Source organism: Podarcis erhardii (genome assembly GCF_964252035.2).
Source record: "Podarcis erhardii genome assembly, chromosome: 3".
NCBI classification, from domain to species: Eukaryota; Metazoa; Chordata; class Lepidosauria; order Squamata; family Lacertidae; genus Podarcis; species Podarcis erhardii.
In genome coordinates, this window is record NC_138507.1 from 98,323,971 (window position 1) to 98,339,663 (window position 15,693).

General features: G+C 44.1%; 1 protein-coding gene across 3 annotated transcripts in view; it reads right to left on the minus strand.

The window, feature by feature from the left end:
* Positions 1–12,457, minus strand: part of RPS6KC1 (ribosomal protein S6 kinase C1) — a 96,475-nt gene extending 84,018 nt beyond the window's left edge. For 2 of the 3 annotated variants that reach the window (XR_014154534.1, XM_081854563.1), the window contains exons 1-2: positions 11,799–12,457; positions 3,174–3,209 (exon numbers count right to left, since the gene is read on the minus strand). Coding sequence is in view for 1 of the 3 variants with exons in the window: in XM_081854563.1 (XP_081710689.1) it covers positions 3,174–3,209; positions 11,799–11,903 (141 nt within the window). In the remaining 2 variants the exon portion in view is untranslated. Of the gene's footprint in view, positions 1–3,173; positions 3,210–11,798 lie in introns of those variants that run through there. The other variant, XM_081854564.1, reaches the window with a different exon arrangement.
* Between the last annotated feature and the right edge of the window lie 3,236 nt (positions 12,458–15,693).

Below are 15,693 nucleotides of genomic sequence, written 5' to 3' on the forward strand. Positions count from 1 at the left end.
ACCCAAAGTCAGACTAGTTGTGTCATCCAAACCCAAGCTTGTGGTTTCTTTCCTCCAAATAAACCACAAGTGGCAAGCCAAAAACAAACTTTATCTTCCGCTTATGGTTTGTCTAGAGAGAAGCAAACCAAGAGCCCAGGTTCAGATGATGTGGCAAGCTAGACCATGGCTTGTGTATTTTAACTATGGTTTAATGGGATGTGTGAACCAGGCCACGGTGTGCCTCATGAATGTAACACTTGTGGCTAGTATGACAAAATGGCGGCTATGCTCTGCCTCCATAGTCGGGGGCAATAACGCATCTGAAACTAGTTGCTGGAAAACGCAGGAGGCAGAGAGTGCTCTTGCGCTCAAGGTCCTGATTCTGGGTTTTCCACAGGCATCTGGTTAGCCACTGTGAGAACAGGATGATGGACTAGATGGGCCATTGGCTTGATCCAGCAGGCTCTTCTTTTTAGGAAGATGATAATGGCAACCTGTTTTCACAGGTTATTTCCAGTTCAGGATCCTCCTTGGAAAAGGTGAACAACAAGTTACAAACTAGAAGAAGACAAATCTGGAAGAGAGTTCATTTGCTGGTCTACCTTTGTCACAGACGTAAAGGTGAAATAGAAAAGGTCTGAGAAAGATTGTGATCAATGCAGGGATGGGGAACTTGTGGCCCTTCAGATTTTGTTGGGCTCCAACTCCCATCAGGTCAAGCCAGCATGACAACTGGGTCAGGCATTATAGAATTTGGAGTCCAGCAACATCTGTGAAGGCTGCAGGTTCTCCACCCCCCACTGGGCAAACAAGGAAAAGATTTGGCAACTTGGTTTTACCCTTGCACCCAGAAAGTAGGAAGCAAACAATTTGACAGTACTGGGATAATGTATCTGTAATTAATCCATTTTTATATTTGTTCTTACTCAATGATCCATATCCAAGGACTGTCAAAATCAATCAGGTTGTTTCAAGTTCAAATTTCCCTTGTTGATAGATAGATGATAGTTGTTGATGATGATGATAGATAGATGATATTTGATAGATAGATAGATAGATAGATAGATAAATATAGATGATAGATAGATAGATAGATAGATAGATAGATAGATAGATAGATAGATATAGATGATAGATAGATGATAGATATTTTACTAAATTTGCTATAAATAGGTGAACCAACTGAGTCTATGAAAAAATGTTTTATTTCTAGATTGTGGGTGAAGTGGGAGTGCATAACGCATCTTTCATTACAGCAAAGATCTTATTTTGAAATATTAAATAGACTGTAGAAGCCACAAGGGAGAAGGCTTCGTGATACACCTCCCCTGACCATCTTCCCAACTTTCCCTTCCACCCTCTTTCATCATTTCAAAATGCCTCTGCTAGAATCCCATCTCACTGAAATCATACCCACTTTATTCTCACTAAGTCTCTACTGCCAGCATACTGCCAGAACCTTGTGTTAAGGACTCCCAACTCTCCTTGACCTTACTCACCCTTTCTCACTCACCCCTCTGCCTACAGACCCATCTGCCATTTTCAGTCCCTCTTGTCTGATTCTGCCTGCACCTTCCTACATGCTGATTTCTTGCATCATGCCCAGAAGCCTACTTCGTGTGCAGAAACAGCTTTCGATCTAAAGAGAACGTGTCTTTCTCATGCAAAACACATCGGGAAGCCTTGCATGAGGAATGTGGCAAGAAAGATTGAGAAACATTGGTTCTTCTGTTTCATGCAGCCGGGTGAGCACTTCAGCAGTACAGGGGCTGAGCATTTCCCACCCCAAAACTGCACAAGTGGAATTATATTGCTCTGGTCACAGCCTCAGGACTCCTGGCCTATGCCTGGAGGATAAAGCTATCAATGGCTACTAGCCATTATTGCTATGTTCTGCCTTCACTGTCAAAGGCAGCATGCTTCTGTACACCAGTTGCTGCAGGCAGGACTCAGGTCCTGTTGCAGGCTTCACATGTGCAGATGCACATGTGGTCACCATGACAAGATGCTGAACTGCTTTCACAGCCACACCATACATGGTTTCTCCCAAAGAATCATGGGAAGTGTAGTTTATCCCTCACAGAGGGACAAACCCAGCACCCTTAAGAAAATACAGTGCCCAGGATTCTTTCTGGGGAAGTCATGTGCCCTAACTGCATGGAATGGATGTAATCTGAATGGGCCTTTGGCCTGCTTGTGTTCTCATAAACAGCCCTCCTCCACTCATCAAAGCTTTTGCCCGAAGGTTTATGTGAAGACTTTCTCAGCTGCAAGTATTTTAGATTGTTCCGCTTCCCTTGGGAAAGAAGCCATAGCTCAGTGGTAGAGCACATGATGTGAATGAATAAAATCTCAGATTTCATCCCGGAAATGTTCAGACAAAAAGTAGGAAATTATATGACAGACCTCTCTACCTGAGGCTCTAGGGAGCCACTGCCCATCAGAGAAGACGGTTTCCTACCTTCCTATCCTTATTTTTCCTTTTGTCAACTCTCTTTTGCATCCTGTTAATCTTACATAATCACTTTCACCGTCTGGTGTTCAGATGGTTATGGATCACATCTCTCTCCAATTCTCCATCCATCATTCTGGTATTTGTTGTAGATAGGCTATTGAGTAGTTTCCCTGACTCTTAACACGTCTTCAGAAAGTGGTGCTGTGCTTATGCTTTGTGGGGGTTGCATTGTTTTAGTGTGTGTGTGCGCGCGCGCGCGCTGTATTTATCATTTTGGGCAAAACTTCATGGCCACCAGGAGTTCAGTTATGTTGGGTAGGTAACACACCCAAGGTAGGACTGAGGACCTCACTAATTTAATTAGAACTGTGCTAATTACACAATGGTAGCTTGAAAGAGAAAAGTGCATTGCTACCCATTTCCTTAACAATCCATTAGGACTCTCTTTCAAATATCAGATAGAAGATGAAGAACGTGCATGTGTGTGTGTGTGTGTGTGTGTGTGTGTGTGTGTGTGTGTGTGCACAGGAGGATCCCTGCACAGGAGGATCCCTAGACTTAGCCTGCGAGCAAATGACCAACTGAGGCAGCAGAAACAAGATTAGCCATCAATTGCCAATCTAGTCACTAAAACAAGAAAAGAACTTACTTGTTCTATTTTGCAATATAAAAAGACATAACAGTTTGTGCCATATCTATGCTAGAACCAAAGATGCTTTAAAAGAAAAAGGTTTACCTCTTGGACATCTTCTGGATTTTTTCGAGAAACAATCTGGGGAAAAAAAGCAAAGGCCCTGTCAGTGCTTGAATTTGTTAATGAGAGACACAGAGAGAGCACACAAAAGTGCCCAATGATCTAATATTGATTTTTAAAAACCCTTTCTTTATTTGGGGCTACGCTTGATTAGGATTATACTCATCCATCCCAGTCTTGATATCCACACATTCCAGCATCATATCTGCGGAGGGGTTTACACATGTAGAAACCAATTCATGTGAGTCCCATAGAGTGCAGCTGACACCTATGCAGATTGAATTCAATGCACTTCAGACCATATGAGAACATCATGATCCAATGCAAGGCAGAGCAAGAGCACCCAATCCTATTACTCTCAGTGTGTGTTGTCTTTGCAAACTGTCTTCAAAATAGCATGCCATTTACAACACCACATTCAGCGTATTTTTGTACCATAGGCAAAAATGAAGAAGTGCAAGGGAACAGAAAGGCAAGTCATTAAACAATGGAATTCAACCGCACAATAAGAAAAGAAACCTCTTTTTCCTCTTCATCCTCCTTCTTTCCCTCTTCATCAGTAATTTCCAACTTTCCCCCACACCAATCTACCAATAAGTCCCTGTGTGTCCAACACAGAAGCTCCCTGTACTGTACCATATTCTAGGGAATATTCTAAGGTGCATCGTCAGTTCACAAGACAAGCAGGCCAAGATCTCAGCATTGCCCAGTACGAACTGAAAGTACACTCTAGAAAGAATCCAAAAGTCTCCTGCTGAATTACTAAAGTCGGGAATGTTTCTGACTGGTCTTTCCCGCTTGATGGGAGAACAACCATAATAAAGCTTGCAGGTAAAAGGAGGGATGCACTGTAGGTGAAACAAACCAGCAAGTCTGAATGCATACACTGGGACCTACGTACTTTTTTTCCCTTTTCTTTTCTTTTTAAAAATTTTATTTATATTTTTCAGTGTTGCATTTTTTTAAAAAACCACATTCACATTAAAAGGAACATTTCCCCATTCATATCTTTTTTTAAAATAAACTGATCATTCACGACTTCCCTTCTTCCCCTTCCCTGGTTCCTTTAATTTTCCCGCATATTCTTGCATAGCCATTTAACTCTCTTATTCCTTTATTATTCCTTTGTTATGTGTTATACTGTTGAATTTACCTTAATCCTACTAACATTTTCACATGTTTACAGTTGTTATCCAGATACTACACAAAATTTGTCCATTCCTCTTTTAATACCTGATCTTCTTGTTGTCTTATTTTACTTGTTAGACCTGCCAACTCTGCATATTCTGCCATTTTAAATTGCCAATCCTCCTTACAGTCATGGAAGTCAAACGGAATCTGTTCCGGAAGGCTGTTTGACTTTCAAAAAACGTTCGGAAACCAAAGTGCGGCTTCTGATTGGCTGCAGGAAGCTCCTGCAGCCAATCAGAAGCTGCGGAAGCCCCGTCGGACATTTGAATTCCAAAGAACCTTCACAAACCAGAACACTCACTTCCGGGTTTGCGGCGTTCGCCAAAATGTTCGACTCACAAAGAGTTTGGCATCCAAGCTACTACTGTATTTCGGACCTCACTCAACTGCCATTTCTGGGCTTACAAACCTACTGATGTTTTTTGTTCTGCATGCAGGACAAGCAGCAGCTGGAATCTTAGGCAGCTACTGGGGTTCCAGTGCTCACTGCCAATACCAGGTCTGAGACCCCCATGCAGGCAGTTTGACCTTAGAGCCACAAGCTCTTTAATTAGATGCCCCAATCCTTAGAAGGCCGCAAACAGGATGCAGGGCTCAAGTGATAGAAAGGCTAGCCCAATATTATGAGGGGAGGGGGCCTTTTTTAAATTCACTTTCTCCACATCAGAGATAATTTTATGAACTTCTAGCTGTTGTCTCTTAAGCAGAGGTTGGATAGCCATCTGTTATAGATGCTTTAGCTGAGATTCCTGCATTGCAGGGGGTTGGACTAGATGACCCTTGGGTCCCTTCCAACTCTAAGATTCTATTATTCACCTTTTCTTAAAGCTAAAAAGTCCCAAGCTATTCATTTCTTCGTTTGGGCATTTATATTCCACCTTTTTGTGCCAAATCAAGGTGGCATGCAGAATCTTTAAAGATATAATGGCATATAGAGATGGATGCTAAAAGGCACAACATACGCCAGTAAAATACCACAACACACACCAACAGCAGATAAAAATGCATCATCCCACAGGCTCTAATTAAAAAATACCTGGTGAAAGGAAGTAGTCTTAAGAGCCTATTTAAAAGCAGTCAAAAAAAAAACAAACCCTCAGCATGCTCAGTAGGGGTCTATACAAATCCTCTTCAGGTCAGCTTCCACAAGTTGGCAGGGCAAGAAAGGTGCTGAGCAATATATGCTGTCAGTGGGCTCCTGTTGTTGTCTTGTTGTGCTGTGTACGTAATAAAGGGGAGCCACACCGGGGTGAAGGCATCATCTTTTGTTTGTCCCCTACTGTTGTAGCTTGGTACCAGTGGTCCATGTTTACTCCTGACAGGTCCCTTCAGTGTTTAGCTATAATGCAACCTCTGGGATAGCTCAGTCAGTAAAGCATGAGACTCTTAAACTCAGGATCATGGGTTCAAGCCCCACACTGGGCAACATATTTCTGCATTGCAGGATGATCAGTGTGGCCACTTCTTCCAACACTACAATTCTATGATCCCTGGCTGCTGAGAGAAGGTGGCTTATGAGTTCTTTGTAGCATGAGTGTGTTATTGTCTTGGAAAATATTCAGTAGGGCCAGTTCTGGAGTGGCTTCTAGTACCTTTTTTCTTATTTTGCATATTTCTTGGAGGACTGGATGATCTGTTAGAAAGAACTCTATGAACTGATAGCAGCGACGCTGCATGTACTTTTGAAACCCAAGAAAATCTTTAATAGAAACAATTTAAAAGAAAAGAAAGGTGCGGAGCTAGTACTGTACATTCATCAACCCCACTGCCCCACACTCCCGGCTGATAACTTTTGCCACTTTAGCAACAATTGAAAGGTGCTATAGACAAACCCAATTCTGCAGGCAGCTCGTATGTGATGAATCAGGGCAATAACCTTTGTACCCTTAAGGCAGCTCAAATCAACTCTTAATGAAAGCGTTCGGTGGTACTTGCAGCAAGTGGTCAGTGGTCATTAAAATGTTCCAATACCACTCAGAGGAGCATAGAAAGTTGCCTTATACGGAGTCAGACCATCCATCCATTTAAAGCCCTAAACAGCCTAGGTCCAGTATATCTGAAGGAGCGCCTCCACCTACATCGTTCTGCCCGGACACTGAGGTCCAGCGCCGAGGGCCTTCTGGCGGTTCCCTTGCTACGAGAAGTCAAGTTACAGGGAACCAGGCAGAGGGCCTTCTTGGTAGTGGCACCCACCCTGTGGAACGCCCTCCCATCAGATGTCAAAGAGAAAAATAACTACCAAACTTTTAGAAGACATCTGAAGGCAGCCCTGTTTAGGGAAGCTTTTAATGTTTAACAGGTTATTGTATTTTAGTGTTTTGTCGGAAGCCGCCCAGAGTGGCTGGGGAAACCCAGCCAGATGTGCGGGGTATAAATAATTTTGTATTATTATTATTATTATTATTATTATTATTATTATTATCCATCTGGATCAGTAATGCCTACACTGATTGGTAGCACCTCTTCAGGACTTCAGATAGGGATCTCTCCAAGCCAAACCTGGGGATGTCAGGGATTTTTTTGCATGCAAAGTATATAGCACTGAACCACAACCCTTCTCTGCATCCACTCAACCAACTGAGTACCCCACTACATGAAGGCAGCACACATAAAAAGTTTAATTCAACAAAGGCTCTGATCGACTTTAGAACTCAAACTGCTAAAGATCTCTCAATCTGCTTTCATGCTGGGCTGCCTGTCCTATGGCTGCACAGCCCTTCGGTGACATCACGGCAACTCAACCAATGGCAGTCCGCAATTCCCAAGACTAAGCAATCCTACCATCACAGGAAGGCTGATTCAGATTATCACTCATTTCACAATACAAACTGAGAAGACTGAGAGCATTCTAAGGAAGCTTACCGTCAAAGTTTTAATTCCAATTCCAGCATGTTGACATGTAAGGTCAGTTCATGCCAGCAGCTTCAAGCGCCACCAGCGTTAAACTCTGTACTGCTGGCTGGCTCTATTCCATGACAAAAACAGGGAGACCTTACATAGATGCTTGTTGTTAACATTACTTTAACAAGCACTATCCCCCTGGTATTTGAAGCTTCGGATGCATTCGCTTTGGTTACTCGGGAACCAAATAAAACCAAGGGAGCATGATGCAATGAGAAGGGGGAGGAAAGGGGGAGGAAAGGAATCCCAGCCTCTTTTGGAGACTGTTATCGTGGGCGTGAGCAGGTGCACTGGGTCTTTTCTTTAACCTTGCTTGGGCGAGTGCATTTCAAATCCAATTCTCTTAAAGAGCAAGGGCCTGCAGGTTTTAATATATTGATTTAAGAGCATTTATCTATAATTGTGGAACAGTTCTGGCTTTCACTGTTTACCTTTCACATGCCTTGCACAATCTTTACGCCCCTCTTCCTCTTTGTCTCTCTCACACACATATACCCACTTCACCTCAGGCTTACAATGAAGTAACTGAACTGTCTTGGAAATTTAACAGCCGGGTTTTCTTATCTACCATCCTCCTGGACAAGCCTGCTTTCTTATCTCTTAAGAGAAAGGCGCTGTGGAATTTACCACCAGGAATGGACAACAAAGGGCCCATCATCCATCATCATACATTTAAAGTACTACCATACCACTTTTAACAATTATTGCTTTCCCCCAAGGGATCCTGGGAAATGTATTATTATTATTACTATTTACATGTGTTGCCTCAGGAAGATTTTCGGTATCACATGGCAGGACGGAGTTTCAAGCAAATATGTACTCTCCTGGGCCCACATTCCCAGCATGTTTGCACTCCTATCTCAGCAATGTTGACACTGGCTTGGTCCCGTCCACAGAATGGAAGACAACAGGTCCCCCAAAGGCGTGCTCTATGGGGAGCTGGCTTCTGGCACCAGGTTCATTGGCAGACCAACTCTGTGTTACGAAGATGTTTGCAAACATGACAGGAAAGAACATCACACCTGCCAGATCCCAGGACGGGTTCCAACAATGAAAACACTGTAGTTGGTTAAGAATGATGGGAATTGTTAGGAGACCCCGATTCCCCTTACAGAGCTACAGTTTCCAGAGTTTTGTGAGGGGAATAAGAAGTGCTATTTTTCTAGAAAAAGAGGTGCCAGAACTCACTATGGATGCCTCCCTGAGAGGTGCCGGAACTGAGTTCCGGAAAGTTCCAGCTGAAAATAAAAGCCCTGTGAATAAAGGTTTCCTAACAATTCTCAGCACCCTTAACTACAGTTCCTAGGATTGGGGTGGAGGGGAGTTATGACTGTTTAAAGTGGTATTGGCTTTAAATGTAGGGTTTAGGTGTGGCCCAAGAGACTTGTGGTACATTAAAGGCTAACAAACTTCTTGGAACAAACACAATCATGGGCTGAAGCATCCTCAGATGCACAAAGCGAAATCCTAGTTGGCAAGTATACAAAGGAGAAAAATTATAAGGTAGGAGTCAAATGGGCACCAAGATGCAAAAAGTAGAGGCAGTTATAATTAGAATTTAAATGTTTGTTAAACCAGTGCACCTTTGATAGTAGCAGGTTGGTGAATGTTAGGAGGAGCAGAGCAGATAAAAGAAAGTACTTCTTCATACAGCACACAGCTAAACTATGGCACTTGTTCCTACAAAAGGCAGTGATGGCTACCAACTTGGATGGCTTTAAAAGAAGAGTAGAGAAAGTCAATGGAGGAGAAGGCTATCAATTAATACCTAGCCATGATGTCAATCCAATTGCTGGGAGCTGCAAGTGAGCAGACTGCTGTTGCCCTCATGTTCTGCTTGCAGGCTTCCCATGAGCATTTGGCTGGCCTCTGTGAGAACAGGATGCTAAACTAGATGAGCCATTGGCCTGATTCAGCAGGCTCTTCTTATGTTAATCAAATACAAAAAAATAAATATATAAGAAATAAAAGCAGCAATAGTAATGCAATGTAAAATCATTATGAATAATAATAATAATTTATTATTTATACCCTGCCCATCTGGCTGGGTTTCCCCAGCCACTCTGGGCAGCTTCCAACTGAATACTGAAAACAATACAGCATCAGACATTAAAAACTTCCCTAAACAGGGCCGCCTTCAGTTGTCTTTTAAAAGTTAAATAGTTGTTTATTTCCCTGACATCTGCTGGGAGGGCGTTCCACAGGGCAGGCGCCACTACCAAGAAGGCCCTCTGCCTGGTTCCCTGTAACCTCACATCTTGCAATGAGAGAACCGCCAGAAGGCCCTCAGCGCTGGACCTCAGTGTCCGGGCTGGATGATGGGGGTGGAGATGCTCCTTCATGTATACAGGACTGAGGCAGTTTAGGGCTTTAAAGGTCAGCACCAACACTTTGAATTGTGCTCGGAAACGTACTTAATGCAGGCATGCCATGGAAGCCTGCAGATCACAGGTTGTCCACAGACCACAGTTTGGGACACACACAAGTGTTGTAATAACTACTGAAAGGAAAAGAATGCAACATCTAATCCAGGCTGTACCAGGTTTATTTGACTGCAGTATCTCCGTCATCACGATTGAAAACTCACATTTTTTTCCAAGGACAGATAGGGAATCAGGTGGATACTATTTTTAAAAATATAAAATAAAATAAAAATGAGTATTTTATGGAAACCATTTGGAGGTTAAAAGATATATAAACCTTGCAAAATAAATATATTAAATTAACACCAGTATAGCCTGCATACAATGCTACTTCCTCCCAGCAGTGAGAATGTGGGCTGGAATGCAGGAGAAGATAGTTGAAAGTCCAAGACTCTTAGCAGATGAAGGTTTCTCCCAAGTAATGTCTGAATGAGCCCTTGTCTCTTACCAGAGACGTAAGGGAGCACGGAATTTCAAAAGAGGCTATTCTCTGATAGGTGCCAATCTATTATTTATTGATTACTTATTTGTTGCTTTTATATCCCATGTTTTTCCTCCAAGAAACTCAAATTCCTGACATGGTTCTCCCCCTTGTCATTTAATCCCAACAACCCTGAAAGGGAGGTGTGGCAGAGAGCCAAGTAAGGATTTGAAACCTCATCTTCCAGGTCCTAGATGGATATTTTAACCATTATGCCACACTGGGTCTCAAATAAATGTTTTTAGGGCAATGTTAAAATATGTGTGGGAAGGTCAAGACATGGGAAATATGACTAATTTTTTTGGCTTTCATTTGAGTTAGGCTGTCATCTGTGCAAAAAAACAGCTCTTCCTTCATTTTCAATAGCACAGAGGAGAGGACATGGTCTCTTTGCATTGTACTCAAGGACCAGGTCTAGGAAACAAATGAGTGCTACTACACCATCAAAACCTGGCTCTGCCCTTTGAGCTGGAAGCCCAGATCAAACCATAACCTCCTGTTGCCCTTTGGACAACCAGGCCCATCGATAAATCAGGCACAACTACAAACTGCTTCCCATCTCTACACCTATAGCGATGGCTGTCCCTTCTGACCTAGCCTTACACAATGCAGATTTTGGCTCTCTCCCCACAACACATCTCTACTGGGGGAAGCTCACATCCCTGACCCAATGTGCAAGAAGCCAGTCCCTCCGTGTTCGGCAGTGTTTATCCCAGGTTAAGCATGCAGAGGATTGCAGTGTTATTCCTACATCCCATCCACTCCTCTGAAGATAGAGGATGCTGACCTCCCCTCCAGATAAAACCCACATGCATGGAAACGAGGGAAGAGGAGGATCTGAGATGGAAGGGAGATGCCATGATCCCTCCTACCCCCCAAACTGGGTACTTCTGGAGTGGGGTCTGAGTGGAAATGCGACTCCCTCCATCCTATAGAGCAGGGGCCAGCAACTCATCCAGCCGTGGGCCAGTCCGGACTATATTGGGCGGGGGGGGGGTGTGAACGAATTCCTATGCCCCATAAATAACCAGAGATGCATTTTAAATAAAAGGACACATTCTACTCATGTAAAAACACACTGATTCCCAGACCGTCCGCGGGCCAGATTGAGAAGGCGATTGGGCCGCATCCAGCCCACGGCCCTTAGGTTGCCTACCCCTGCTATAGAGCGAGGGAAAATGTATAGAGACGTCGCGGAAGAAAGAGAATCAATGCTCTCTCTCTGCCGCCCACTCACTCCTCTCAGCAGATTGGGGGGGGGGGGGGGAGAGATACGGACATCTGCTTGGAGAGAGGACAAGCAAAGGCATCCCTGTAAGAGGCCACGGCGCTGTGGCAAAAGCAGATGCCCGCCGGGCGTTGCCAAAAGAGGCCCTGGGTTCCAATTCTGCCTTCTCCGGCTTCGGTAGATGCCGGAATGCCGCTGCCCGCGAGCCGCACGGACAACCTGCCTACTTGCAGGCAAGCAGGCTCCCGGGATCTCCCTGCCCGTGGCGGAGATCAGAAGGGGAAGGATCCCGCTCGTCACCCCCGAACCTAATCAAAGATTGCACGGAAGACGGCCTTCCCGTTTCTCTTTCTCTTTCCCTTTTCTTCCCGAGGCTCACTCACCCGCGCGGTGACCTTATACAGGGTGTATCCCCGAGGATGGCGCTTGGGCTCGGTGACCGTGTAGAACCGGGCCACGTCCCCGCCTCGTCCCTGCGGGGAGATCATCCTTGCTTGCAGCGGGCCGGCAGGAGGTGCGGAGGCCGCGGCTTCCTCGGCGCCCGCCCAGCGCCGCCAGGCTGCTGCAAAGATCCACTCCCGGGTCAGGCCTGAGCCGGCGGCGGAAGCGATGGGAGAGAGGGAGCGGCGGCGGCAGCCGCTAAAGCAGCGCCTCTCCTCTCCTCCGCGTGGATCCGGCGCGCGATGCAGGCGAGGGCGGCCCCCGCGACTCAGCTCGCCGGCCTGCCTCTCTTTCCTCGCCCACCCGCCCTGCCCGATCCTTCCTGCGGGGGTCGGGATGGAGCCTCCCCACCCACACACGCCTTGGAAGGAGAAGCGCCGGCAGAGTCAGGCCGCCTGGGTTGTCTCCCGGAGCGTCCAGGGGCGCATGAAATGACTGCGCGCGCGCGACCCTTTTCAGGATCGAGAGAAAAAAGGTTCCTCCGCTCAGAGTTTAATTTGAGAGAAAGTAGCACGAAGACTCCGGGTTGCTGTCCTTTCCCACCACCTCTTCCGCTTCTGGGGGCGCTCGTTCCGCAAGCCTAAACATGTTTATTCGGAAGTAAGTCCTTCTTGCTCCCAATAAAACGGTGCGTAAATGTGCAGTCTTAACCCTGAGTCATGATTTCTAATAATGATGCGTTTTATGCAGCGTTTTCTCATGTTCCTGGCATGTTGCATACACACTGTCTCGATGTAGGCCTATGCACAACAACCCTACAAGGAAGATCTGTATTATTATTCCCAGAGGGGGGGATTAAGAGAGAGACTTAAGACCACTTAGTAAATCCAGGACAGATGTCTAGCCAGTAGGCCACATCAGTTCTCTGTATTTATTCAGTGGTGGCGAGTGAAATAGACTCTGCACCTGCTCTGGCAGTTTAAATCTATTTTTATTTCCTACATGCCAGGGTTTAATCTTGCAATTGAAAAAAACGATGCCAAGACTGAATTAAGCCCTGTATTTATGCATGGGTGTAGCCGGGGCAGGGGTTGGGAGAGGCAGCTGTCTCCCATCAATAAAATTCAATAAAAATACGTGGCAAACTGAAGTTCTGCAGCCCCCTAACAAAAGGTCTAACCCCCTCCAGCAAAAATCCTGACTACGTCCATGCATTTATGACTTCTTACATCTACGCATAGCTACCAAGGTTATAGAATGTTTAGTATTTTTGAGGTTGGATGGCCATCTGTCATGGATGCTTTATGTCCCTGAATAACCAGTTGCTGGGAAAGCACTGTAGGGGTGGGGAGCACTGTTGAACTCAGGTGCTGCTTGCAGGCATCTCATGGGCTTGTGGTTGGCCACTGTGGTCAACCACAGGATGTTGGACTAGGCTGGCCCTTGGCCTGATCCAGCAGAGCTCTTCTGACATTCTTAGGAAGTGCATATCCTTTCCAAAGGATTCCCTAAAAGCTACAGACTACAATTTGTCCTCTGGAAGAAAGGCTTTTGTGGTCTCAGATGTGCTATTTTCTATGCACCTATTATTAATCCTCTTTTCGCATCTCAGTATGTGAACACTGTGAGCAGTATGTTGAGTTTTAAAGGTGGGGAACGGCTGGAGCATAACTGCTTGGAGGTCACACTCTCAGCACTGGAGAGTGTATAACTTGACATCTGTCCCTATTGAAAATCATTTTGTTAGTTTGGGTCCAGTACTTCAATCATGATTTAGGGTGGAAACAGAAGTCTGTATTCAAGAATCGATTAACAAACAATACTTATACTGAAGCTTGATCACTACATGTCAGGTGCATAGCTGTCAACTTTTTTCCTTTTCTTGCGAGGAATTCTATTCGGAATAAGGGAATTGCCCTTTAAAAAAGGGAAACGTTGACAGCTATGGTCAGGTGTGAAGCCCACAGCCATACAGACAGGTCTAGTTTAGGAATTATTGGTCTATTTACCAATAAATATACATTGCACTTATACAGTATTTACCTTTTGTGCAATGATTGAAATATACTGTACACTCTATAGTTCTCTCCCTCCTATCCTCACAACTGTATGGCAGGTTGGACTGAGAGATAGTTACTGACCCAAGGTCATCCACTGAGTGAGAATGTGAACCTTGGACTCCCCAGTCCAAGGCCCACATTTTAGCCAGTGTCCTATACATAAAACAATGCTGCAAATTCAGTTAGTTATTGTAACTAGGTGTGTGTTTTTAGATTACTAGGTCACTGTTTATCCACATCCATAGCTTGCCACTTGATTTATTTGCCATTCAGCTAGGTACTCCCTTTTAAAGCAACAGACTTATTTCATTTTAACTCCTTTTCAGCTCAATTTATTATTTTTATTATTTTAAAAATTGTTTCAATACTGTTTTGATACTTGATTTTAATGTACACCATCCAGAAATCCATGTTTTGTGTAAAGGCACTGGTTAGAAATTTTCAAAAGAAATAAAAATAAGCAATTACTGATCTCGCTATATTACACACCCTTCAACAGGAGGTCCCAGAGGCGGTTACAACTATTTAAAACTCAGCATTAAAAAGGGTTAGAACAATTTACAGTCATGGGAATAGGGTGGGCCCTGGAACACACACACACACATACACACCAGGTACCAAATGTCAGGATAAAGAGATGCATCTTCAGCAGTCATTGAGAACTGTACAGTGAAGATGCCAGACACTCCTCTGTGGGGAGGGAACTGCACAATTTAGGAGCTGTCACAGAAAATGCCCTCTCCTGGGCTATCACCCCCTCAAACTTCTAAGGGAAGTGGAGCTACAAAGAGACCGCTCCCTCTAATCTTAAAGGGGGCAGTCTCCCAAAAATTTGGGACATAAGCCTTTTGGATTTAAACATTAGTGTGAGCACCTTAAATTAGGCCCAGAAAGAACCTGGAAACTAATGCAGCTGTTTTAGGACAGGGGCTATGTAAATCCTAAAGGCAACCCCAGCCACTTGACCGCTGCACTTTTGGACTACTTGAAGTTTCTGAGTTGTCTTCAAGGGTTGTCCCATGTAAAGCACACTGCAATAATCCAATCTGGAAGTTACCAGAGCGTGGAGTACCTTGGTCAAGCCATCTCCAGGTATAGGTAATGAGTTAAAATCTTGATGTCACATGTTAACTGTGAACATACTACCCCCTTGGGTATGCACTTAAGAGTAATTAATGTCAATCAAAGCCACCACTTCATAATCATGCACTGAACAGTGAGGTAAATCACGTTACTCTGATTTTTTAATGTATTTTGCCATAGTTTCATTAGCTGCATAATTTAACATATATAGTAATGTCTTTTTTATTTATTATTCCTCCAAAGACCACTTGCACAGAACTTGTAAGGGTCGTTTAGAGTTCATTTAACAATAATTTGTTATTTATATATTATTTATATTTATTTTCTAATTACCTTTATATCCCACCTTTCCTCTAAGGAGCTCAACAGTTATTAGGTAACCAATTTCAAAGTTGTTTTGTTTAGTAAATACAAACAAAGCAAAAATGATGAATTAGATCACTCTCTCATCAGAAAACTTTCTGATGCAGACTGAAAACAATCCAGATCCAAATTATCCTAATTTGTTTAGGAAAAATCTCCAGTTAGGGACTCGCAGCTTATTGTTCCCAAAACTCTCTAAAGATAAACTATGATAAAACAAAAATTGTGGTATTTACTAGAGCTCACCACACATTTAGATGGTCTCTAGATGAACACAAAATTGAACAATGTCTCCTCTTTAAATATCTTGGTATCACTTTCCAAGCTACATCTAGCTGGCTTGCCCACTTCAAGACTGTAGCCCTTCTAACACGTAGGACAACTGGTGCTC